Source organism: Labeo rohita, chromosome 12 (assembly GCF_022985175.1).
Source record: "Labeo rohita strain BAU-BD-2019 chromosome 12, IGBB_LRoh.1.0, whole genome shotgun sequence".
Classification (NCBI taxonomy): Eukaryota; Metazoa; Chordata; class Actinopteri; order Cypriniformes; family Cyprinidae; genus Labeo; species Labeo rohita.
The window spans coordinates 4,434,456-4,459,925 of NC_066880.1; the positions used below are offsets into that span (position 1 = coordinate 4,434,456).

General features: G+C 34.6%; 1 protein-coding gene across 1 annotated transcript in view; it reads right to left on the reverse strand.

Moving 5' to 3' along the window:
- Positions 1–25,470, reverse strand: part of tcerg1l (transcription elongation regulator 1 like) — a 110,897-nt gene that overhangs the window by 82,572 nt on the left and 2,855 nt on the right. The window contains exons 3-4 of the mRNA XM_051124700.1: positions 21,992–22,138; positions 20,374–20,554 (exon numbers count right to left, since the gene is read on the reverse strand). Coding sequence (XP_050980657.1) covers positions 20,374–20,554; positions 21,992–22,138 — 328 coding nt within the window. The remainder of the gene's footprint in view (positions 1–20,373; positions 20,555–21,991; positions 22,139–25,470) is intronic.

Consider the following 25,470-nt stretch of genomic DNA (forward strand, 5'->3'; position numbering starts at 1 on the left):
TTTTTCGAGTTATTCGTTCATTTTAGCAAAATATAATTAAAATGTTACGTGTTACTTCTCTAACACATCTACAGCTTACACAAATGTTGATCACACCTCAAACAAGACGAAACTATAATGCTATAAGAAACAGAAAAGATTAATTCATAGTCTTTAGTCTATGATTAGCTCACCTCACCTCTTATCTGACAAGTTTTCGGGTATAAATCGTTCGTTCATCACGTGACAGCCCCATAAGCTTTACCTATGCAGTCTAAGCCGGAAAGAGAACTGATTAGTTTATCTCTCACGTCTTCAGGTTTGAGTTGTTCGTTCATCACGTGACAGCCCTAAAAGATGAACGAACGACTCAAAAAACCCGAAGACTCAAAACAGGTGAACTAATTCCAGTACAGAATCGAATAGGATGTTCCGCATATGTGACGAATCACTCCCCGAGACGACTCGTTTTTCCCGAGTCACACTAAGGATTCGTTCAAAATGAACACATCGTTCAAGAACGATTCAACACTATTCTTGATTGGAATTTGCACAGTTCATCTGCCCATGTTGGAATAAAAACAGTGTTTGCCTTTCAAATCTAATAACATTATCTGCCTCTCAAATGAGCCAAATAATCCTAAAATAAATGCATAATTTGAGCATAATATGCATGCAAATAGTGACATATGGCATTAAAAAATATCAGGCCAAATGACAGTGTTTTTATATGTAGTGACCAGAGACCAGGCTGAATTCTCATACTAGGCTCATTGGAAATACTGTATGTGTTTCCATCTACATTTTTGCAAAAGTTTACCACATACCTACAGTTGAGGTCAAAAGTTTACATGGTAATTATTTTATCAAAATAAGGGGGATCATATAAAATGCATGTTATTTTTTATTTAGCACTGACCTGAATAAGATATTTCACATAATAGAGAAAATAATAGTTTTTTTTTTTTTTATACAAAACGACCCCGTTCAAAAGTTTATACCCCCTTGATTCTTAATACTGTGTTGTTACCTGAATGATCCACAGCTGTGTTTTTTTTTTTATTTTTCTTCTTTTGTTTAGTTATAGTAAGCCCCTTGTTTGTCCTGAACAGTTAAATTCTTTGGTTTTTCAGCATTTTTGTGTATTTGAACCCTTTCCAATAATGACTGTATGATTTTGAGATCCATCAGCTGAGGGACTCATATGCAACTATTACAGAAGTTTCAAATGCTCACTGACATCTGTCATTTACTCACTCTTTACATGTGTTTCTGAACCCATATGCATGCAAAAGCATAAAATAAATCATTATATTTTTGCTTCGGCATGTTTTTAAAAGAAGCATCTATTCACTGCAATTGCATTGGAGAAGAATAACCAAAACCTTTCAACTTTTGAGAGCCATGAAAAAAAGAAACTCTAATCACTTCAGAAATTAAGAATCTAAAACACAGGAGGCTGAGAAAATAAAGACTGAATGCTCATTTTTGGGTGAACTATTCTTGATCGTAATTTGCAGTTCATCTGCCCATGTTAGAATAAAAACGGTTTGCCTTTCAAATCTAGTAACATTATCTGCCTCTGAAATGAGCTGAATAATCCTCAAAAATCAAACTTCTCTGTTTCTTCTAGGCTCTGACAGTTTCAGCAACTCTTTCTGTGTTTTAACCTTTCCATTGACACAGAGGCTTAAAAATCCCTCAGAGATGGCAAACCTGATTTTCACACTAACCCTCATGTTGTGTTTCGGTCATTTTGAGGATTTTCTTTTTCCCAAAAATGCTACTTAATGTTATTGCATTGAACTAAGACTTTCTCAGGGTATATCAACTTAAACTTCAAAGAAAAAAGAATAAAAAGAGAAAAACATGACTGGCCAAACATGACTGGCTTACACAAAAAATTGCTTGTAAATTTCTTGTTACGCAGTACTATTACCAAATATTGGATTCAGTCTTTTTGTAAACTTGCTTTCTTTCAGTTAGCTCAGGTTTTCTATTTCCTTTTGAACTGGTGGGTTGTAGGCCTCACTGATCTGAACTTACGCACCTCAGTTTTTGAGTAAATTGTGGCAAAATTACCCACAAATGATTTTTTTTTTTTCATTCAAGAAAAAAAGAGAGATACATAGGCTCAGATCATTGAGACCGACGATCAGTCAGTTTCAAAATGAAATCCAAAACCTGTGCTAAATGAAAGAAAACAAGTCAACAAAAAGAATCCAAGATTGAATCCAAACAACTTCTAAAAGGCCAGTCATTTTTGACCAGGACCACCAAATCAGGATAGGATTTTCAGACAGCACAAGGGCTAATGTGAATCAGAAACAACACATGACAACACACCAACATAAATATTGGTTTATCAGTGCATGATAAAATTCATACGGTATCTAAAGCACAAATTCAGTCATTTTTGGCTCCGTGGTTGCTTCTGGAATCTTTAAAATTAAAACCCAGGTAGGGTTAGGGGTCTTGGCTGAGGTAAAATGCACTGCTGTGATATGAACAGCTGCCAATATGTATTGATTTGAAATTGTGTTGGTTGGCTGATTTGTCTTAATGGAGGGCAAAAGTATTGCTGCATGCTCTGCATACACATTTTCAATCAATGCAAATTATTGCATGGACTTTGAGCATAATATGCATGCAAAGGGGCGTATGGCATATAAATATCAGGCCAAATGAAACTGTTTTGATATGTAGTGACAAGAGACCAGGATGAATTCTCATACCAGGCTCACTGGAAATACTGTTGGTTATGAGTTGTCTGTCTACATTTCTGCAAAAGTGTGAAACATACTTACGTTTACATCCCCCCCTTCAGAATCTGCAAAATGTTAATTATTTGAGCAAAATTAAAGAGATCATACAAAAATTATTGTTTATTTAGTATTGACCTGAATAAGATATTTCACATAAAAGATGTTTACATATAGTCCACAAGAGTAAATAATGGCTTAATTTATAAAAATGACCCCGTTCAAAAGTTTACATCCCCTTGATTCTTAATACTGTGTTGTTACTTGAATGATCCACAGCTGTGTTTTTTTTTTTTTTTTAGTGATAGTTGTTCATGAGTCGCTTGTTTGTCCTGAACAGTTAAATTATTTGGTTTTCTAGCATTTTTGTGCAACTATTACATAAGGTTCAAACGCTCACTGATGCTCCAGAAGTAAAAAAACATGCATCAGGAGCTGGGGGGTGAAAACTTTTGGAATTTAAAGATCAGGGTAAATGTAACTTATTTTGTCTTCTGGGAAACATGTAACTGTCTTCTGTAGCCTCTGAAGGGCAGTACTAAATGAAATATATATATATATATATATTTAGGCAAAATAAGAAAAATGTACACATCTCTATTCTGTTCAAAAGTTTTCACCCCCCCGGCTCTTAATGCATCGTTTTTCCATCTGGGGCATCAGTGAGCGTTTGAACCTTCTGTAATAGTTGCATATGAGTCCCTCAGTTGTCCTTAGTTTGAAAAGACGGATCTCAAAATCATACACTCAATGTTGGAAAGCCAAAGAATTTGTGGGACCCGGAGGATTTTTCTGAAGAAGAGCAGGCAGTTTAACTGTTCAGGACAAACAAGGGACTCATGAACAACTATCACTAAACAAAAAAACAGCTGTGGATCATTCAGGTAACAACACAGTATTGAGAATCAAGTTTATGTAAACTTTTGAACGAGGTCATTTTTATAAATTCAACTATTATTTTCTCTTGTGGACTATATGTAAACATCTTTTATTCAGGTTTTGCAGAAATGCAGTCACTTATTTCCAATGACCCTCGTTTGTTTATTCTTTTGAGAGAAAGACTAAATGAATTCAAACTCAAATGCATTTTATATAAAAGCAATCTAATAACATCTCTCACATTAGGGTCACAAATGTGCACTTAAAAGTCAAAACTCAATAATTTCTCATTCAATTAATTCATCTATATCAACAATTGCCCCATTTGTGTTTAATTTTACTCCAAAGTAATTTTAAGGGAAACATCTGTTGATATACTTAAATTAAACATCATAAAGACCTCCATGATGTCTCTTGAATGATAAAACAGCAGCAAACTATCAATACAATTCCTGTGGGTTTGGTTGATGTGCAATATGGCTTGCTTAAAACAAGGTTCAACAGATTGTGCCCTTGAAAATGACCTGAAAACTCTTTTGTAGACATTCTTTCATTCACAGTCATTCTTTCATTCACAACCTGGAATACACCAATAAAGTGGAGCTCCAGAGTGTATAATTAGTATTCACACATAGTCTGCAGTGAAAGTGTGTCAGACAAATCAATGTTTCTTATTTCAAATGTGGGAAGAATTCTGTTTGAACTAGCTGGAGTCATATGCGAAGGAGCGTGTGACTGTTGCACTGCGGTGGATTCTTCTGGCACAGCCAAAGTAAACAGAGTTTCTTTCTGTTTCGTACACATTTTGATGTGCTAGCATGGATAGCGTGTTATTGATTTCAGCCTTTATCTCTAATGATATCGAAGCATTTCTCAGATTTTCAGTCTTGGTTATGAATCTCACTGTGGCACAGAGACACCCATGAAATGTTCCATGCGAAGGTGTTTAAAGCCTCATTAAAGTTCCCATGAGAGCTTCGGCGTGATCCATTCAAGGTGGGCCAAAACGCTTCAGTGCGCACTTCTAAATCGCCTGCTCAACTTTTAAACTCTATTTTCCAGAAGCTGCGTATTTCTTGACAAGGCAACCAGAGTGACTTTTCACGTTCCATTAGGTCCTGTCAATAAGACCAGGCTAAAATTCATGAAGATGAAAAATGAGATTTCGGAGCGGGTCTGTGAAGCAGAGGAATGGTGGGTTAAAGTAAAAATGACTTTTTGGCCTAGAAACCACACTGTAGATCCTGAAAATGCACACAACAGAAAGAGTCCTTCTCTGAAAGCCCTAAGGAAGCATTTGAATGCTTCCACCCATTAGATGATAAATGAATGACCGTGAGCGAGCTAAAATAAAGCCTGAACTAGTTTGGCTGCCTAAATCACCTTTATTTGGAGGCATTTTTTATTTCTTCAATTTTATATTCATGAATTGCTACAAAACACATTTTAATGTTTGGACTGATTGCCAAGTTTCATTAAAATAATAAATAAATAAATAAAATACTGGAACCATTTACATGTAAATATTTCCTGCACCATTATTAATCAATTCTGTACACCTTTACTGAAATATACCATGCATTTTGTGTGTGTTTGTATGTGTATATATATATATATATATATATATATATATATACACACACACTGTCACATTCATGTCTGTGCATGTCATTGGTTTTTCCCATTGTCTCCCCCCGTCGATCTGTCTGATTTGGTTTTACCCTCGTTAGCGTCATTCCCTTCACCTGTTTGCAACAATTAGTTCACCTTTATAAGCCTGTTTGTTTCTTGAGTTCCTTGTTGGTCTTTAACGTTTGTTTGTTCTACGTGTGTGGATTATCGCTCTGTGTTCCTGCCTGTTCCAGCTTATGCTACCAGAAGTTTATATTAAATATATTGTTGCTTGTTATCTCGTCTCTCGTCTCGTTCCATCCAGCACGCAGCATCTACGTGACAGAAAGACCGACCGACAACAGTTTAACCAGCGTTATTCCCCTGTGTTTATTTATTTTGTTTCTCAGTGTTTTCTTTTTTGATTTACCCCCATGGACCCCACTGTTCTCCTCATCATAATGAAGCAGGGGGAACGCTCTCTTGAGGACCACACCCGAGATTACATCTTCCTCGCAGAACACTCCCACTTTCCGGATAGCAGCCTTTGCACTTTCTACCGTGCAGGACTGAACACCACCACTAAGGGGCTGCTATCCGGGGAGGGTCCTCAAGAGAGCTTGCCGGACTACATCGAGTGGGTGCTGGCGTCCTGTGGATCGTCATGGACTATTGACTTCGTCAAGGAGGACGTCAGCCCCACTCTAGACCCAGAACCCAGCCAACTATCACCCCGACACGCGGAGTTTGAGCCCGAGCCCACCGCGGATGACGAGCCAGAGCCACGAGCGACAGAGCAAAGGATCGCCACAGAGCCAGAGCCCAACACGTCCGACCAGGTGCGAGAGCCGGCTACAACTACCGCAACGGTGGAGTGCTGCGTGGAGCAAGAGAGGGCTATGGAGAGCCCTGCCCACTGCACCACCGCTGGGGGTGAGCTTGAACTGAACTCTGGGGACTTGATTGACTTCTTTACTGAAGTTCTGGAAACTAACTCTGGAGATTTAATAGACTTTTCTACAGAAATACCTACCTGTCATGATCTACCTGTCGGTATGGAATTCCCACCCACCCCCTCTTCTGTCTGTCTGGTCACCGCTGTCCCCTGACAGCCCCTCTGCTCACCCTCAGCCCACTACCTGTGCAGTGGGGCTCACCGCGGGTCTGCCAGCTTCCATCGGCGTCAGGGCTGGAGGATCCCTCAGCTCCGCCTCCAGCCTCAGAGTCCAGAACTCCGCCTCGGCCCTCCGACCCTGCGGCTCCACCACGGCTCTCAGCGCCCTCGTCTCCACCGTCGCCCGTCGGCCCACCAGCTCCACCGGGCTCCCTCGTCCCTCCGGCTCCGCCTTGGTCGGTCGTTGTCCCGCCATCGCCTCGGGACTCCACTCCTCCGGCTTTGCCTCGTCGCTCCATCCCACCGGCTCTGTTGGGCTCCTCCCTCCCTCCGGCACAGCCTCCATCCTCTGTCGCTCCGGCTCCGCCGCGGACCTCCGGATCTCCGCCTACGCCTTGGTCGCCAGAGCCTAGGGCTCCGCCTTGGCCCTCCGGATCCTCGGTGTCGCCCTGGATCTTCGGCTCTCCGTCTCCGCCTCAGGCTCCTCCGCCAGCGGCTCCGCCTCTGTCGGTCGGCCCCCTGGAGTCGTCAGCCCTTCCTCCACCATGGCTCCTCCCTCCATCGGCTCCACCGTGGGTCATCATGGCTGCGGTCTGGGTCTCCCTCTGCTTCTCCTGCTCTGGGTCCCTCCTGTTTCCTCCCTGGCTCCTCCCACCTTCGTCGCCCCCCTGGACTGTGTTGTTTTTCCCTGAACTGTCTGTCTGGCCATGGCCTCCTGAACTCCCCGACCCGCCATGGCCTCCTGAACTGCCCACCCTCCCTCCTCTTTCGATGTTATACGGCGCGAGACGCGCCTATTCGGAGGGGGGAGTAATGTCACATTCATGTCTGTGCATGTCATTGGTTTTTCCCATTGTCTCCCCCCGTCGATCTGTCTGATTTGGTTTTACCCTCGTTAGCGTCATTCCCTTCACCTGTTTGCAACAATTAGTTCACCTTTATAAGCCTGTTTGTTTCTTGAGTTCCTTGTCGGTCTTTAACGTTTGTTTGTTCTACGTGTGTGGATTATCGCTCTGTGTTCCTGCCTGTTCCAGCTTATGCTACCAGAAGTTTATATTAAATATATTGTTGCTTGTTATCTCGTCTCGTTCCATCCAGCACGAAGCAACCACGTAACACACACACACAAAATGCATGATATATTTCTGTAAAGGTGTAATATTATATATAGGAGTAAAGGCGTAATATTACATATATATATATATATATATATATATATTATACATATATTCATCCTAAAAATCTAATATAGTTAGTTAAATATAGTTCATTTGAAATAATATTTATAATAATATACATACAGTCCGATATTTAAAATAACATTTTCATTACTTGAAATAGAAATATTTTGTAATATTGTAAATGATTTAACTCTCCCTTCTGTTCAATTCAGTGCATTCAATTGCATCTATTTAATTCATGCCAAAAAAAAAAAAAAAACTAATATAGTTAGTTAACAAATATAGTTCATTTGAAATAATATTAATAATAAAATACATATAGTCCAATATTTTAAATAAAAATTTCAGTTCTTGAAATATAAATATTTTGTAATATTGTAAATGATTTAACTCTCCCTTTTGGTCAGTTCAGTGCTTTCATTTGCATCTATTTAATTAATGCCAAAAAAACTAATATAGTTAGTTACCTAATATAGTTAATTTAAAATAATATTTATAATAAAATACATATAGTCCAAAATTTTAAATAACATTTTTAATACCAGAAATAGAAATATTTAGTAATACTGTAAATGATTTAACTCTCCCTTATGGTCAATTCAGTGCATTCAATTGCATCTGTTTAATTCATGCCAAAAAATAAAAATAAAAAATGTATAGTGCTGCTCGTAAAAATTAAAATATATGTGCATATAGATTAAATTCCATTGTTTCCAATTTTTTCATCTTTCTATCATCACAGAAGCTAAATTATCCCTTAGAGACAACACACGATTATGTTCACCCCAACCGTATAACTGCACTTATTGATTTTCATGCTGAAGTGAATCAAAAAGGACGAACATACAACAAATAAATCAGCATAAAATATTGGTTTATCGGTACACGACAGCTGGCAGGAGTAGTATTATGGATCGATACGTAGCTTGCCGCAGAACAGGGATGTATACCTTCAAAAGGTGGCGTTTAATGGCCCTGAGGGATGAAACTGCACTGAAGATGGAAATATATGTCTGAGTTATTAGACTCCTTCCATTTTGTACTGAACATATTTCTTATTTCCTTTGGTTAGATGTAAACACTGTAGAGCACAGATTATTAATGCTGGACCTGGAATGCATGGCTGGCGGCAGATTCTGTGCCGGGTATATGAAGAATGCCTGAATTTCAGGAAATTATTTGCTTCAGATATTGATTTTCATTATGCCACAATTGTATGTTCGAGTTTTCATGCAGGCTTGTAGCTCTGCATACTCTTAATTTGGTCTTGCAAAAAAAAAAAAAAAAATATTAGTATAACATCCAAATCAAAAGCTATATCTATAGAACTACATATGACAAATATCTGTTTCCCTCCAATGACGTGTGCATGCAAACTGTATTTATATTTACTTTAATCTCTTAAGCCTGTAACATACTGTAAGTACTTGCACACAGATGTTTCAAGCTACACAACAAGGATTTTGTGCGTCATTCCAAAATGTCACACTGAAGCTCATAATCAAACGTAAGTGAACATGTCATACTGTTGCCACAAGAGGTGTTAAAAGAGTAAAGTGCTGCCTTCTATATTTATACATTCGGCAGATGCTTTTATCTAAATTGGACTTGCGTTGTTTTAAAATTTACATTTTTTAACTAGGTTGTTAGCACTATGCTGTACAGTTTGAGCTACAGAAAAGTACAATGTTCCACAGCTAATGATCTCTGTCATCTGAATTTCCAGGTGAAAAATAAGCCAATTATTTCTTTCAGGTGAAATTGTAGTTGAAAAATCTGCTAGTTGTCTCTGTCAGGTATATTTTCAAGTGAAAAATCTGCCAGTTGTCTATTTAAAGGTCAATTTTCAGGTAAGAAATCTGCCAATTGTCCTTTTTGGGTGAAAAGTCTGCCAATTATGTCCTTCAGGTGAATTTTACAGGTGAAAAATCTGCCAAATTTCTCTTTCAGGTGAAAATATCTGTCAGTTGTCTCTTTCAGATGAAAAGTCTGCCAATTATGTCTTTCGGGTGAATTTTCAAGTGAAAAAATCTGCCAATTATCACTTTCAGGTGAATTTGGAGTTTAAAAATCTGCTAATTGTCCCTTTCAGGTGAAAAATCTGCCAAATTTCTCTTTCAGGTGAAAAATCTGCCAATTATGTCTTTCGGGTGAATTTTTTAAGTGAGAAATATGCCAATTGTCTCTTTCAGGTTAAAAATCTGCAAATTATCTCTTTCAGCTGAATTTTCAGGTATAAAAAATCTGCCAATTATCACTTTCAGGTGAATTTGGAGTTAAAAAATCTGCCAATTGTCCCTTTCAGGTGAAAAATCTTCCAAATTTCTCTTTCAGGCGAAAAATCTGCCACTTATGTCTTTCGAGTGAATTTTCAAGTGAAAAATCTGTTAAGTGTCTCTTTCAGGTGAAAAATCTGCCAATTATGTCTTTTGGGTAAATTTTCAGGTGAAAAATCTGCCAGTTGTCTCTTTCAGGTGAAAAATCTGCCAATTACATCTTTTGAGTGAATTTTCAAGTGAAAAATCTGCCAATTGTCCCTTTCAGATGAAAAATCTGCCAATTATGTCTTTTGGGTGAATTTTCAAATGAAAAATCTGCCAAATTGTCTCTTTCAGGTGAAAAATCTGCCAACTGTGTCTTTCAGGTGAATTTTTTTAAGTGAACAAAATGCCAAATTTCTCTTTCAGGTGTAAAATCTGCCAATTATATCTTTCGGGTGAATTTATCAGGTGAAATATTTGCCAGTGTTCTCTTTCAGGTGAAAAAATCTGTCAATTATGTTTTTCAGCTAAATTTTTAGGTAAAAGAAATCTGCCAAATTGTCTCTTTCAGGTGTGAAATCTCCCAATTATGTCTTTCGGGTGAATTTTCAAATGAAAAATCTGTCAAATTGTCTCTTTCAGGTGAAAATTCTGCCAATTTTGTCTTTCAGGTGAAAAAATCTGCCAATTATGTTTTTCAGGTAAAGTTTCAGAAAAAAAAAAACAAACAAAACGAAACAAAAACCTGCCAATTATCTCTTTCAGATAAAATTTGAGTCAAAAAAAATCTGCCAGTTATGCATTTTTTTAGGTGAAAAAAAAATTGCCATTTAGCTTCTTCAGATGAAATTTGAGTTAAAAAATCTACCAGCTGTCTCTTTCAGGTGAAAAATCTAATAATTATGTCTTTTGGGTGAATTTTTCAGATGAAAAATCTGCCAGTTGTCTCTTTCAGGTGAAAAATATCCTAGTTGCCTGTTTCAGATGTATTTGTAGGTGAAAATTCACCAACTGTCTTATTCAAGTGAGGAAAAAAAGAGAGATTCTTAATGAGCAAGTTGATCAGGATTATATCTGAACAGTAATACCAGAATATACAGTATTTATTGCTATTTATTTTGACTTGCAGCTAAGTTCTTATGTAAAAGAATATCTTTGCAAAATGTGATGCCACTAATCACTGAAACTGGTAAATCCAGTGATTAGTTCTTCTCCAGAGCACTCATATCAGCCTAGTACCAGACAGCAAATTGTAACTTCTGATTGTATCGAATTTGGCAGTTTTGTGTGCAATGTGCATCAGATGATCTGTGGGGTATGACATTTGAGGCTAAGACTGTAGCTGCAGGCTTATTAAAACCGAGAAAGTTGAGGAAAACACCACAATATGACAGACATCAGCACTATGACAGAAAAAAACAGTCCTTTTTTTAGAAACGCAAATGCTGTGAGTGCCGCATCAATTTATCTTGAGAATATCTAGCGCCCCTAATAAAGTAAGCTGTTACCTGAGGGAAAAGCTCTTAAACTGCTGCTGACCTGTGTGGATGTGTTTGCAGACGTCGAGAACTTCCTTCTCCCTGCGGTAAGGAAGTGTGACTACGAGGACACAAATTGGACTTCCTCACAGTGTTCGATTGTGAGAATGCCGCACACCCTCTGGCACCAATTACTGCCTCGGCTAACGCTCATCAACGTCTCGAGCCTGTGAGGATGACTTTGTAAGAACAACTCTCAATACAACTCCACAGCTGATTCCCGGACACTGGCGTCTAACTTCTGAAGTTCCGATTTTCCCTAAAGCTTCGCTGCGCTGAGGGTGAATAACTATCGCTTTGTAACTGACGCCGGGGTGTGTTCAAAAAAATGGTTTGATCCATTCACCTTTATGTCGAGCTAAGCTCATCAAAGGTGAAGACAAAGATCAAGAAGATTTTCTAATTCTCCAGATCAAAGATCAACTTTTCAATTCTCAGGCAACTTGCGTGTGGCCTAAAAAACTGACAGACAACAGACGGGATGAATGCTTATTTTATGCCCCAAAATAGTTATAAAAGGAAAGTTCTGCGTATTTAAAGAACAGTTTTGAGTGTCTGATACAATTTTTTTTTTTTTTTTAAATCAGTTCCGAAGCTTGTTTCTGGCTTGGGATAAAAAAAAAATAAAAATAAAAAAAAATCTTACAAATCAATTTTTTTTTTTTTTTTTTGTTCCTACAATTCTATTTATATCTTACATACTTTTTTCAGAACTGCTAGATATAAACTCAGAATTCCAACATTCAACTATATATATAAGAAAGAAATTTTAAAAAAAAAAAAAAGAATTCTGAGAAAAAAGTCAGAATTGCAAGATATAAACTCAAAATTCAGAGAAAAAAAAATTGCAAGATATGAACTCCAAATTCAGAGAGAGAGAAAAAAAAACATTAAAATTGCAAGATATAAACTCAAAATTCAGAGAAAAAAATGTCAGAATTGCAAGATATAAACTCACAATTCTGAGGGGGGAAAACACAAGATATTAATTCCAAATTCAGAGGGGAAAAAAAACATCAAAATTGCAAGATATCAACTCAAAATTAAAAAAAACTCAAAAAATTGAATTGAAATTGAATACATTTAGAATTCTGAGAAAAAAGTCACAATTGCAAGATATAAACAAAATTCTGAGGAAAAAACTCAAAATTGCAATTTATGAACTGCAAAAAATCACAATATATAAACACACAGTTCTGAGAAATTGCAAGAAAGTCAGATTTGTGATAAAAAAAAAAACTTATTCTGAAACAAACAAAACCAGCAATTCTGAGTTATATCTCACAATTTGGACTTCCAATAAATATAAGTACAAAATATATGTTTTCGTCATTTGTGACCTTCATAACATGCAAGAACATATCAATCAACATTTTATAATCATAAATCTCACTTTAAATACAAACTTCAGTTTTTAGTCCAGTATGCACGGATCCACATAAGATGTTCAGGATACATCACAAAAGCATCAGTCACAATAAACTGATTTGCATTGATATATGCACGAGAAACAAGTCATTTTCTCCCATCTCAATATTTTTCAGCCACAGAAACAGGCTTCTGCTGCTTTTTGGGTTATGGGGTGTAGAGATATGATTTTTGGGTTATGAAGCGTACAGACGCAACCACAAACCGTAGAAGTGTTTGACAGATGGCAGCAGACTTTACTTCCACACCCACATCTGTTATTTCCATCATAGTATTTTCTTTGTCACCTCAAAACCACAAAAACCTCAATGGTTTAGGATAAGTGCACAATACAAGACTGAAGCTTGAATACCTGCTCATGTGGAGAGATTCATGATTTTTTGCCTGGCATGTTGTTGCTATTATGGTGCAAACATAAAGCGACCAGATAAAATTAAAATTCTTAATTACATTAAGTTTGGTGTCAGTTTTATTTTATTTTAATTTATAATACTTTTATTCAGCAACACTGTAAAAGGTTTCTCCCATTTCAACTTAAGAACTTAAGTTCAGCAGCTGCCTTAAAATGTTAAGTCAAATCATCTTAAAAATACAAGTAATTTCAACTCCCTACAATAAAATAAGTTTAAATGACTTGTAGTTTTAAGTTGATTTAACTTAAAACTTAAAGGCAGCTGCTAAACTTAAGTTTTTAAGTTGAAACTGGTAGAACTTTTTGCAGTTAAGGATGTGTTAAATTGGCCTAAAATTACATGTATAATGTTACAAAAGATTTCTGTTTCAAGTAAATGCTATTCTTTTGAACTTTCTTTTCATAAAATAATCCAGGGAAAAAACACTTTCCACAAAAATATTAAGCAGCATAAGTAACTTTTTCAAAATATTTAAAAATCCCAAACTTTTTGGTTGTGTAACAATAATTATAAAAAAAAAAAAATGATAATCTTTCACTCTAATAAGCTCTGAAATTACATTTGTGTCCATATTAAAATACGTTGAAGACTGACATCAATTGTTGAATTCATTAACCCAATATGTTTCTAAAATAAAATAAATAAAAAAAGAGACAGAAAGAGATTTGAGACATTTTCAGTGAATAACAACTTATTTTTTCTTTTTTTGGTAGGGTCCTCATAAATAATGCCAGAATTTCACATTTGGGTACACTGTTCCTTTAAAACATGCACTGGCAACATATATATAGACATATAGTAAAGTATAGCTGGTTTCCAATTCAGTTTTGATTGATTTGAATTTGGAAACAGTTCTAATGCTGAGTTTAAGTCTGGATCTGATTCCAGCCAAAAGTATGATTCATCTCTCTGACCGCAAGAAAACCTTTAAATCGGTGTTCTTTATCTTCAAACAGTTACTGCAGGGTACAAATATACATTTCAGGTTTAAGATGGTCTAACTGGGTTACAGCTTCGCCTGTGGAGAGAGTCTGAACTTGAGCAAGAGATTATTCAGGGTGGTATATGTGTAACAACTGACATCAGCTACAGAAAGAGACCATTTTTCAAAGCTCAGTTGCTAGTCAAAATGCACCAGTGTGTTTCAGTGTTAAAAAAGTACATCACCCATGACTCACACACACATATACTGTATAGTCTCTCTTATACTGTCAGGATAAACTCTTACAGCCTTTGCTGGCCTATATGAACTTTTTTAGAGAGAGAGATAACTATACTAGACATGGGAAGACTAAACATACACATGCTACTCAATAGTTCTGTTCTCTAAATGAGCTACCTACCTAAACTGCAAGCTAAGGCATCAAAGGCACATTTACAGCAGAAAGGTAACACTGATATACAACTTTTTAACCACAAGCAAACGTACTGCTAATTTAATTACGGTCAGCATGGCAAGATAAACTCAAGCTGCTTGGAGATGGAGACGCCATTTAGAGAGAAAGCTCTTTTCACAGACAGTCTAACACAGCCTGACACAACTGCCAGAGAATATCATGACAACCTTGAGTGACTGACTTTAAATAAAACAAAAAATAAAATAAAATAAAACAGAATGTGACATTTTCAGAATTGACTTATAAGCTAAACTGAAATATATTACATTAAAACAGGCCTTGTAAATAGTGTTAACCTTTCAAAAAGTAATAAATAATTGTTGCATGCTCACTCATTAAATTCTAGTTTACTTTTCTTATTCTGGATTTATGACTCTCTTTTTTTAATATGTATCATATTTATCCTAAAACGCAAAAAAAAAAAATCAATACCTCAATTAAAAAAAAAAAAAAAAAAAAAAAAAAAAAATATTCTTTATGGTTTTATTTTATTTAACTGTTTTATATAAATTAATTTACCTCAAAAATCAATATATTTATTATTAATTATTTTATTATATAATATATTATAATATTTAATCATGTGAATTATATACAATTTTCTGCAATTGTTAGCTATGTATTATTATTATTATGTTTTAGTTAAATGTATTTAATGCATTTATGTATTTTATTTCTAAATTACATAATACTCTTTTTAAATTTAATCTCAGAAAACCTCAAAAATCAATACATTTATAATTAATTTACTTTATAATAATATTTATTAAAACATTTAATAATATGAATTATACAATACTATTTCCTGCAATTATTAGATAAGTATTATTATTATTGTTGTTGTTGTTGTTGTTTTATTTAAATGTATTTAATTTATTTATGTATTTTATTTCTAATTTACATGATACTCTTTTTAAATGTAATCTCTGAAAACCTCAAAAATCTAAATATTTATAGTTCATTTTATTACTATATAATTTAATTCATTTTTACTATATAATAATAGTTATTAAAATATTTACTATTATTATATCATATAATACTATTTTCTGCAATTATTAAATAAGTATTATTATTGTTGTTGTTGTTGTTTTATTTAAATGTTTTTAGTTCACTTATGTATTTAATTTCTAACTTACATAATATAATAATATTTAGAATATTTAATAACATTTATATTACATAATTATATTTATATGATGATGTTTATCAAAATATTTAATAATATGAATTATATAATACTATTTTCTGCTATTAGTAGATATGTATTATTATTATTATTTTTTTTTTTTCAGTTTTATTTTATTTAATTATATTTTATTTACATTTAATTAATTTATGTATTTTATTTATACAGACCACTAAACATTTCTAAATACATTTTAAATATATAGAAAAATATAAAGAGTCCTCTTCCATCTCACTTGTATCTGCATTCACATATTCTTCATAATTTGATAGACAATTGTATGGCTTGTATTAATTGTATTAAGTTGGCAAAAAGTATTTACAGTAAGCAGTATTAGTATGTTTTTTTTTCTGCTTACTAGTACAAGAAGTTGAGCTTTCAAGTGATATTGATTATATTTCTGAAATCAAAAGGAAGTGAAGCATTCCAGGAGAACATTTCCATTGTTGAGAATATCTACTGGCTTTATGAATACTTTTCAAAGCTTGGCTCTATTCGAAAGCACACTTGAAGTGTTAAACATGTAAAAGTGTAGTAGCAAAGGTCAAATCTTTACCATCAGTTCAGCCTCAGTCTCCGAGAGCTTGTGCTGCTAAGATATTCCATTCACTTCCCTCATTATAGACTTTGCCATCTGAAAGACAGAAAACCCTCTACAGGAGTGAACTTTTCATCTCTCAAGGACTAATCTTTGAACGGCACATGAGTGCATCTGCAATCTAATTCATCACTGCCTACCTGAAAGTGTCTGCAGCTAAAGACTTATGATCAAGGAAGAGCACAGGTGTAACACACTGGCTCTCTGCTGGAGGGAAAGTGCGTTTGGAATTAAATGCAGCGCTATATGATACACCGCTCAGCTGCATCTGAATCCCTGGTCTGTTTTCAATTTAGCTTGTTCACTGTGGGTACATTTAACTTAGGGGAATGTTTTAAGGGGTCACTTCATGCGTTTTGATCGAATGGATTGCTGGGTGTGCACATTTCACACTCAACACATAAATGCGGTTCACAAAATGGATCTGATCTCATATTCCCATGCTACTGCTCGCTACGTTTTGGACTGCGAAGCTTTCAGACTTCTGCATGCTGATGTTTCTTTTGCGAGGAGTTTATAACTTTGTTTTAAACCACTTTGGATTCTGTTCATCCATCTTGAATGCATCTTGAAGGGAATTTTTGGTCTCTTGGTCTTTTTGACACTGGAAAAATCAGTAAAGTGGAAAAAAAAAACTTTTTTTAAACTTTAGATTTCATACTTCAAAGAATGGCTTGCTACTACAAAAACCAAAACAATTCATTCAAAGCTGCCTGAATGATTCAAACCAAATCACAAGTCAATTCAGACCATTTTCCCTACCTGTTTGACCAGTTAGAGAAATTCAGAAGGATTTCTTTACCAATTAGACATCCTTATTACTCATCATAAACAGCACTTACAAACTCAACAAATTACTGTAAATCACACTACACTTTTACCAAAACATGTCGGTATAATTTAACGAGAACATCTTGTGTTTTTATGCTAATTATGACAAAAACAAAAGTCATAAACACAAAATCCTTGCAGTTGTAAATGCCGGCATCATCATAATTTCTTTCCCAATCAGACATTGCTATATTTTGATTATAAACAGCCGGCGACTAAATGCACAAACCGAACTCAATGCGTTCCAGTAAATCACACATTATTGTTATATGTACACCAAAAGATGGCGCCATGATTGAACAAGATTTTTTTTTTTTTTGTGCCAGTTATCGCCAAAATATAATTAATGAACACAAATTACTCACATTTGCATTCAAAATTGTTATACACAATGTATACACCAACTTGGAGAAGACGTCAGTTACATCACTTGCAGCTGTGTGTGCATTGTGGTGGCAGAAAAACACTGGTAACATATGGAGTGAAATAGGAAAAATCCACAGAATAAGAGATAAAATGTATTGTTGTGCCTTTGGATGTCAGAATCGGATTGCAAATCATTGTTATAAAATACTGTTGTCAAAAAACGCCATCTGAAGCTAAGACAGACTAATGGATGAAACCTGCTGTGATTACTCTATTTTAAAGCATAAGTTTGATTTAAACATTCACATATGCAGTTCATGGAGAAAATATTATATTAGCCCTACAGTTACAGCATGAAATACTATTCAAAACTATAATATTTTACATTAACCTTTTTTATCTGACAATTCTGACTTTTTTTCTTGCAAATGCAAGTTTATATCTCATATTTTACACTTTATAACTTGATTTAACCCAGTTTGTCCATTCTGAGGGGGGAAAAAGTCTTAAGTATGGGATATAAACTCAAAAGAGAATGGCGAATTGATTTTTCTTATCAGAATTATGAGATATAATTTCTGAACTGCGAGAATAAAGTCAGAATTTTAAAATATTAATTAAAATTTACCTTTTTTATTCTTTTATTCCATGGTTATCACTTAAAAATGCATTTTCTGCCACCAGATAGGCTCCGCCCACAAAAAAAAAAAAAACGTCATCACTGTTTGCAAACACCCAACTGGACTATTATAAACAACAAAAAAAACGAATGTACGCATTATAACAAATGCCTGCAGAGGCCGCCAACAGGTAACTATTGTTTTTACAGTTCACAGTGCAATGTAATCCTTGCTAAATATTGTCTAAACATTTAACTCAAATGTCTACTTAATCTTTAATATTTGGCCATTTCGTTATGACAGAAATGCTACAGCCACTGTAATTTCTTGAATATGTGGACATCGAACTGTGTAAACACAGAGCGAGGGTTTGAACTTTTATTTTGAAATCGTGAAGCTCAGTTAGCTGCTAGCATTTTAAGAAAGATATTGGTGTATTTTCCTATGTTTGTATAGTTTTATAAATGATTTACATTACAAATCTGATGAAATGGCGCATGTAGCATTTCAAAATGAATGTTATAATAAACCTAAACTCACAGCAATATGCAGAGACAGAGTTTGAGATGCTCCACACATGTAAATGATAACAGTTTGTGTGAGGCAGCAATTTCTGTGAATGGATCCGCTGCACGCACGTAAATATTTAAATAGCATATACGATCCAATTTATTTCATTGGGTCGTAGCGTTTGTGAAATCATAACAGAATGATGTTTAATATCATGCACCCTTGGAAAGCGGTCTAATAATGCGTTTCATGCATTCTTGTCTCGTACTCAACACAGGATTTGCAATAAAAGATTTTTTTTTTTAAATCAAGTACACTGTAAAAAACAATTTGTTGAGTCAACTTAAAATAATTTGTAACCTGGCTGCCTTAAAATTTTAAGTTCACTCAACTCAAAAAAAGTTTATTCAACCTGAAATGTTAAATTATACCAAGTGACAACTTAGATATTTGAGTTGAATCAAGCTGGGTTACTTACCCATCTGTTAAGTTTAGCAAACACAAATATCTAAGTTGTTACTTAGTACAACTTAACATTTCAAGTTGACTAAACTTATTTTAGTTGACTCAACTTAAAATTTTAAGGCAGCAGGGTAACAAATTATTTTAAGCTGACTCAACAATTTGTGTTTTTTATTTTTACAGTGTAGTCGAATTGAATTGAGGATTCTTCACAGCCCTGCTTTATATATCACAACTTTTTTTTGTCGTACGATACTCTTCAGTCGCTGCCATCTTGCCACTAAATGCTACTTCTCGCGGTTCGAGGTTTATCGATCTTAGCATGAAGCTAAGAAAGCTAAGCTAAGGTCCACCTCTAAACAATAGATCACTGGAAAATAAAACAAATGCTGAATTAAATCGTGCAGTTTCCTAAGAATTCTCCAATTCACCAAAACGTAAAATAGTTGCGAACTGCCAGCTCAGCTTTAGTTCTGTATTTCCATTCTCTTCGTTTTCCTGTCATTGTGTAAATACATTTATGAAATCATGCATTTTCTGCAAAGTTTCCACTCTGGAAATGTCTTAAAACTTATTTATAATGCATAAAAATAGCTACAGAGGGATAAAAGGGTCAGCTATACTCATTTATAGAAACACTTCAGTTTAACCACATGCATTATTAATTATTTAAAAGGTGCAGAGTTCAAAAGATACCACAAAACAGGATTGACCCTAAGATGCATAGTATATAAAATGTGTAGTATACATTGTCAGTTTACCATAATCAAGTAGCATAATTCGTTTTTACTGCATACTCATTATGGGTTCTTTATTACACCCTCTTAAGCAGTCTTCAGTGCACGCTCTAGTTGATTAAACCACACTATGACTGAAAAAGAGCTGAAATTTGAAGTAATTTCGGTTTCATTTTATAAGCACAAATCAGACCGCCTCTCTTCCCACACACAAACACACAGACGGAGGGAGTGACAGCCTGGCTTCGGTTATGCGCTCCGTAAAATCTCAGCTGACAATCCTCTGATATTGTTACATCAAGTTAAATAAGAAGATTTAAGCTACAAAGGAAAAGCTGTTTAAAAAGAAACCAGAAGCGGAACCTGAAAGAGTCTAGGGAGTAAATAGAAAACAGAAAGCGCTTTTATAAAGCCCCCTGATGAATGTTAGCCAAACAGCGAGCCAGAATCACAAAGGTAGGAAAATGGGTGCTGGGATCATAAATTCTGCCTCCTACCTGAAACGCGCCTGGGTGTCAAAAGTAGCGTGTGGATATTCCTGGAGGCTGCAGCTGGCCTACATATGCTCAAAGCCGTTTGATTTGTCCTCAGCAGTGGCTTTTCCTGACGCTGGAAAATTCCCATTTCCTCCGGACTGATCCAGGTGGTCTCAAGAGCTAAAGTGTTGTTTAGATAAAACTGTAAATGAGAAAATGGAAATCTGTTAGAGAAAGACAAAAAAGTTTCCCCAGAACAGTTGTTCTTACAAGCCCACTAGTGGAAATGGGGTTCACCTTAAATATACACCAGAACTTCATTTACAATGTATGAGCAGTTAATAAATAACAATGAAGCTTTTGCAAACACTCATTCTTTGGTCAAACACATCTCAAGAGAAAAAAACAAAAAAATCAAATAAAAATATGAAAGTTAATTTTGTAATAATAAGGAGAATAAATAGAATGTTATTATAATATATAATGCCTCTTCATGCCTCTAAACTATACATTAAATACTTTATATATAAATACTTTACAACTTAAATATATATGTGACCCTGGCCCACAAAACCAGTCATAAGGGTAATTTTTTTAAACTGAAATTTATACATCATCTGAATAAATAAGCTTTCCATTGATGTATGGTTTGTTAAGATAGGACAATATTTGGCTGAGAGGCAACTATTTGAAAATCTGAAATCTGAGGGTGCAAAAAAATATTGAGAAACTTGCCTTTAAAGTTGTCCAAATCTAAGTTCTTAGCAATGCATATTACTAGTCAAAAATGAAGTTTTGATGTATTTATGGTAGGAAATCTACAAAATATCTTCATGGAACATGATCTTCATATCTTAATGATTTTTGGCATACAAGAAAAATCTATAATTTTGACCCATGCAATGTATTTTTGGCTATATTTTGGCTACAAATATACCCATGGTTTTATGGTCTAGGGTCACATATCATATTTAAACATTCAATAGAATGAGTCTCTTTGCATCAGTAATGAGACAAAATTGTGAAAAAAACATAAAATAATGTCACATTGCAAAACATCTTAATGTTCCTACAAATAGGCTAACAATTACTGTTCTCTGTTGTTTTTTTTTTTTTTTTTTTTAGGTGAAATATGTGACCCTGGACCACAAAACCAGCCTTAAGTAGCACTGGTATATTTGTAGCAATAGCCAAATATACATTGTATGGATCAAAATGATCTACTTTTCTTTTATGCCAAAAAAAAAAAAAAATCATTAGGATGTTAAGTAAAGATCATGTTCCATGAAGATATTTTGTACATTTCCTACCGTAAATATATAAAAACTGAATTTTTGATTAATATGCATTGCTAAAAACTTGGACAAATTTAAAGGTGATTTTCTTAAAATTTAGATTTTTTTTTTTGCACCCTCAGATTTCAGATTTTCAAATAGTTGTATCTGGGCCAACTATTATCCTATGATAACAAATCATACATTAATGGAAAGATTTATGATGCTTTCAGATGATGTATAAATCTCAGTTTTTTTAAAAAATTGTCTTGTGGTCCAGGGTCACATATGGCATTTTTGGCATGTTTTGTGAGACTCACTCCTTAAAACCAAATATATTTAAATACCACGAATGCTTCTTTTACCTTGTAGTCAGGCACACGTTTTTCCACCCAGCCCTTGCCGTAGTGTGGAGGCAGGACCGTCCGGTATACATGAGGAAACACTGGAAGTAGATCCACACTTGCAGAAGGCTGGAAACCCAACACATGAGGCCTAGATGGGATCTCCCACTGGGGACAGATAAGCAGTCAAGAGAAGAACAAATTACCACTGAGATCTATTCAGATCCATCTCAATAAGAAGAAGTGAAGAACTGAATCAGGCCTGGGTGGAATGAAAAGCTGTCAAGAAGTCATTTTGGTCACAGGGAATTTATGGGGAAGTTACAGAAGTCTTTTTGGCATAACACCTGCTGTTCTTCCCCAACAGAATAAATGATAAGTTCGCAAGTATCAGCGCAAAACATGAAATGTTTTTCCTCATAACATTTATGGAAGCAGACTTTTCTGGAACGGAGAAACTACTGCACCTCTTGTTAGTGCTTCCCTACTGTGAGATGACTGGGAAATTGACTTCATTTATTGGCATCAAGAGTTCCATGAAGAACCTCTAACATCCATGGAACCTTTCTGATTCAAAAAAGATTCCATATAATGGAAAAAGGTTCATAAAGTTTCTAAAAGGAATTTTAAAATGTTCTTCATTCTAAGAATGAAAAATAATAATTGGTGTTTGGGTTCACTGAATCACCCGTTCATAGATGGTTTTCTAAAAAACAAAAAGTTCTCTGTTAAACCTTGTTTTATTATATATATATATATATATATATATTTTTTTTTTTTTTTTTTTTTGTGGAAAACAAACCATTTTGACTGCAATTGCCATCTTTTATTTTCAAGAATGTAAAAACGTGATGACCTGAAGGCCATGTATTCAATATTACCTTGATTGTTGGATGTTGTTGGCTGTCCTTCAAACTCAGTATAAGCACACAACAATCATTTCAAGTTAAAATGAAATCAAAACTGGCTTTTGTAACACCCATTCCTGACCCAAACCACCAATATTCAATATCACTCTAAAACACATCATATTACAAGGAAAAAATGGGTTGTGGACATCATTACATGTTGACTTTGAAGCTAGAAAAGTTCTCTGCAGATTATACTGTATCTGTTTCTTCTAACATCCTGTTCTATCACGCTCGGCTCTGCGTCAGTGCCTCTCTGCAGCAGCAGTCAATCAAAGACTTCTGAAGGCTGTCTGCAACTCAAAGTCTCTGTTTAAATAATATACTCTTTCCTCCCACTGTCTCTGTCTCTCTCTCTCTTTGGTTCCAGTACAGTGCTACTGAGTTCATGCTTGCCGCCTCCTCTGAACAGCACTTTAATGATGTGAAAGCACAAAGTTCTCAATGCCTGGGATGTGGAGCAGTGGTGATCATGCCTCTGCCCGGCACACAGATTAAATGCCACGCTGAGTTTGAGTCGTGAGGGGGAAGCAACTGCGGATGTGAGGGTCATCTCGAACGCAGCGCCTCTAGTGGCGAAACAGTGGAGCCGAAGGGAGGTGATGCACAGAATTTTGATTTTCTGCTTTAACGGTTTACGCTTTGGCATCAGCTCAACAAAGTGATGTTCATAAAATGTTATCAACATCAGATATTATCCTGCACGTATCAGTCCTTCCAGTCCCTTCAAACAAAATTGTTTCAAGATTTAATCAAATCAAAATGCTCAGATGAAGAGTACTTTTTCTTTTTTCTGGCCAGTGATTTAAAACTAAACTTGGTGATGTCAACTAAACTTAGTTCTATGATTTACAGTATATTTACATTTACTGCACAAATGGTAGCTGCATATCCTTTTAATACACAAATGACTATAGGATTACTGTCTAATACCACAAAAAGCTAATGTTTTTTGACAAAAATGATTAGTACAAAAAGAAAAAAAGTAAATATACACTACCAGTCAAAAGTTTTTGAACAGTAAGATTTTTGATGTTTTTTAAAGAAGTCCATTCTGCTCACCAAGCCTGCATTTATTTGATCCAAAGTACAGCAAAAACAGTAAAATTCTGATTTTTTTTTACTATTTAAAATAACTGTTTTCTATTTGAATATATTTTAAAATGTGATTTATTCCTGTGATTTCAAAGCTGAATTTTAGCATCATTACTCCAGTCACATGATCCATCAGAAATCATTCTGATTCAATATTCTGATTTCCTGCTCAAAAACATTTATTATTATTATTATTATTATTATTATTATGTTGGAAACAGCTGAGTAGATTTTTTTCAGTTTTTTGATAATTTGACAATTTTTTTTTTTTTTTTTTGATAAATGGAAAGTTCAGAAGAACAGCATTCATCTGAAATATACATATTTTGTAATATTATAAATGTCTTCACTTTTCATCATTTTAAAGCATCCTTGCTAAATTAAAGTAATAATTTCTATAATTCTCTATAATTTCCTGTAATAAAAAAATGTAAAAATTATACTGCCTACAGCTTTTGAATGGCATAGTGTATAATGTTACAAAAGCTTTTTTAATTTCAGATAAATGCTGATCATTTGATCTTTCTATTCATCAAAAATCCTGAAAAATAATGTACTCAACTGTTTTAAATATTGATGATGATAATAATAATAAAAAAATGTTTCTTGAACAGCAAATCAGTATATTAGAATGTTTCTAAAGGATCATGTGACGTTAAAGACTGGAGTAATGCTGAAAATTTAACTTTGATCACAGGAATAAATTACATTTTAAAATTTATGCAAATAGAAAGCAGTTATTTTAAATACAAACATATTTCACAATATTACTGCTTTTGCTGTATTTTGGATCAAATAAATGCAGGCTTGGTGAGCAGAAGAGAATTAAAAACAAACAAACAAAAAAAAAAAACTTTAAAATTCTTACTGTTCAAAAACTTTTGACTGGTGGTGTATGTAAGAAAAATATTACTCACCACATGCATACTCTAATTTGTGGGGAATGACCTCTGACCTCTGGCCAAAAACAGACATGGCCTCTCAAGTTGTATTTACAGCTGGGAAACTTTGAGATAATTTTAATATCTGAATTGAGCCAACCATAAACTACTAGAACTACTAGTACTACTAGAACTATTGCTTTAGTAATTTTAGTTTTGTTCATTTTTCCAACAATATATATAATTTCCAACATTGCTTTTTCTTGCCATTACAGTCATGTACATTCACATATATAGATATCCATTGATTGATCTTCCACAGCGAACCAAACTTAACCAAAACTTCTGAAATGTTAGCAAGATGATTATCTAGATGTAAATGTATACAATAGCATGGGTAATATTTCTATGTTTGTCAGTGAATGGGATTCTACATTTTATTCAAAATCCACTAGATATTAAATATCTTTGGTTTTAAGAAAACTTCCCTTAGAAGAATAAACCTGGTGTCCTCTTGATTTCTATTCTTTCCGGCAACAACAAAGTACTTGAACTCGACGAATTCATAATCACAACCTCAGAAGTGGGAAATAAAAAAAAAATTCAGACAGCATGT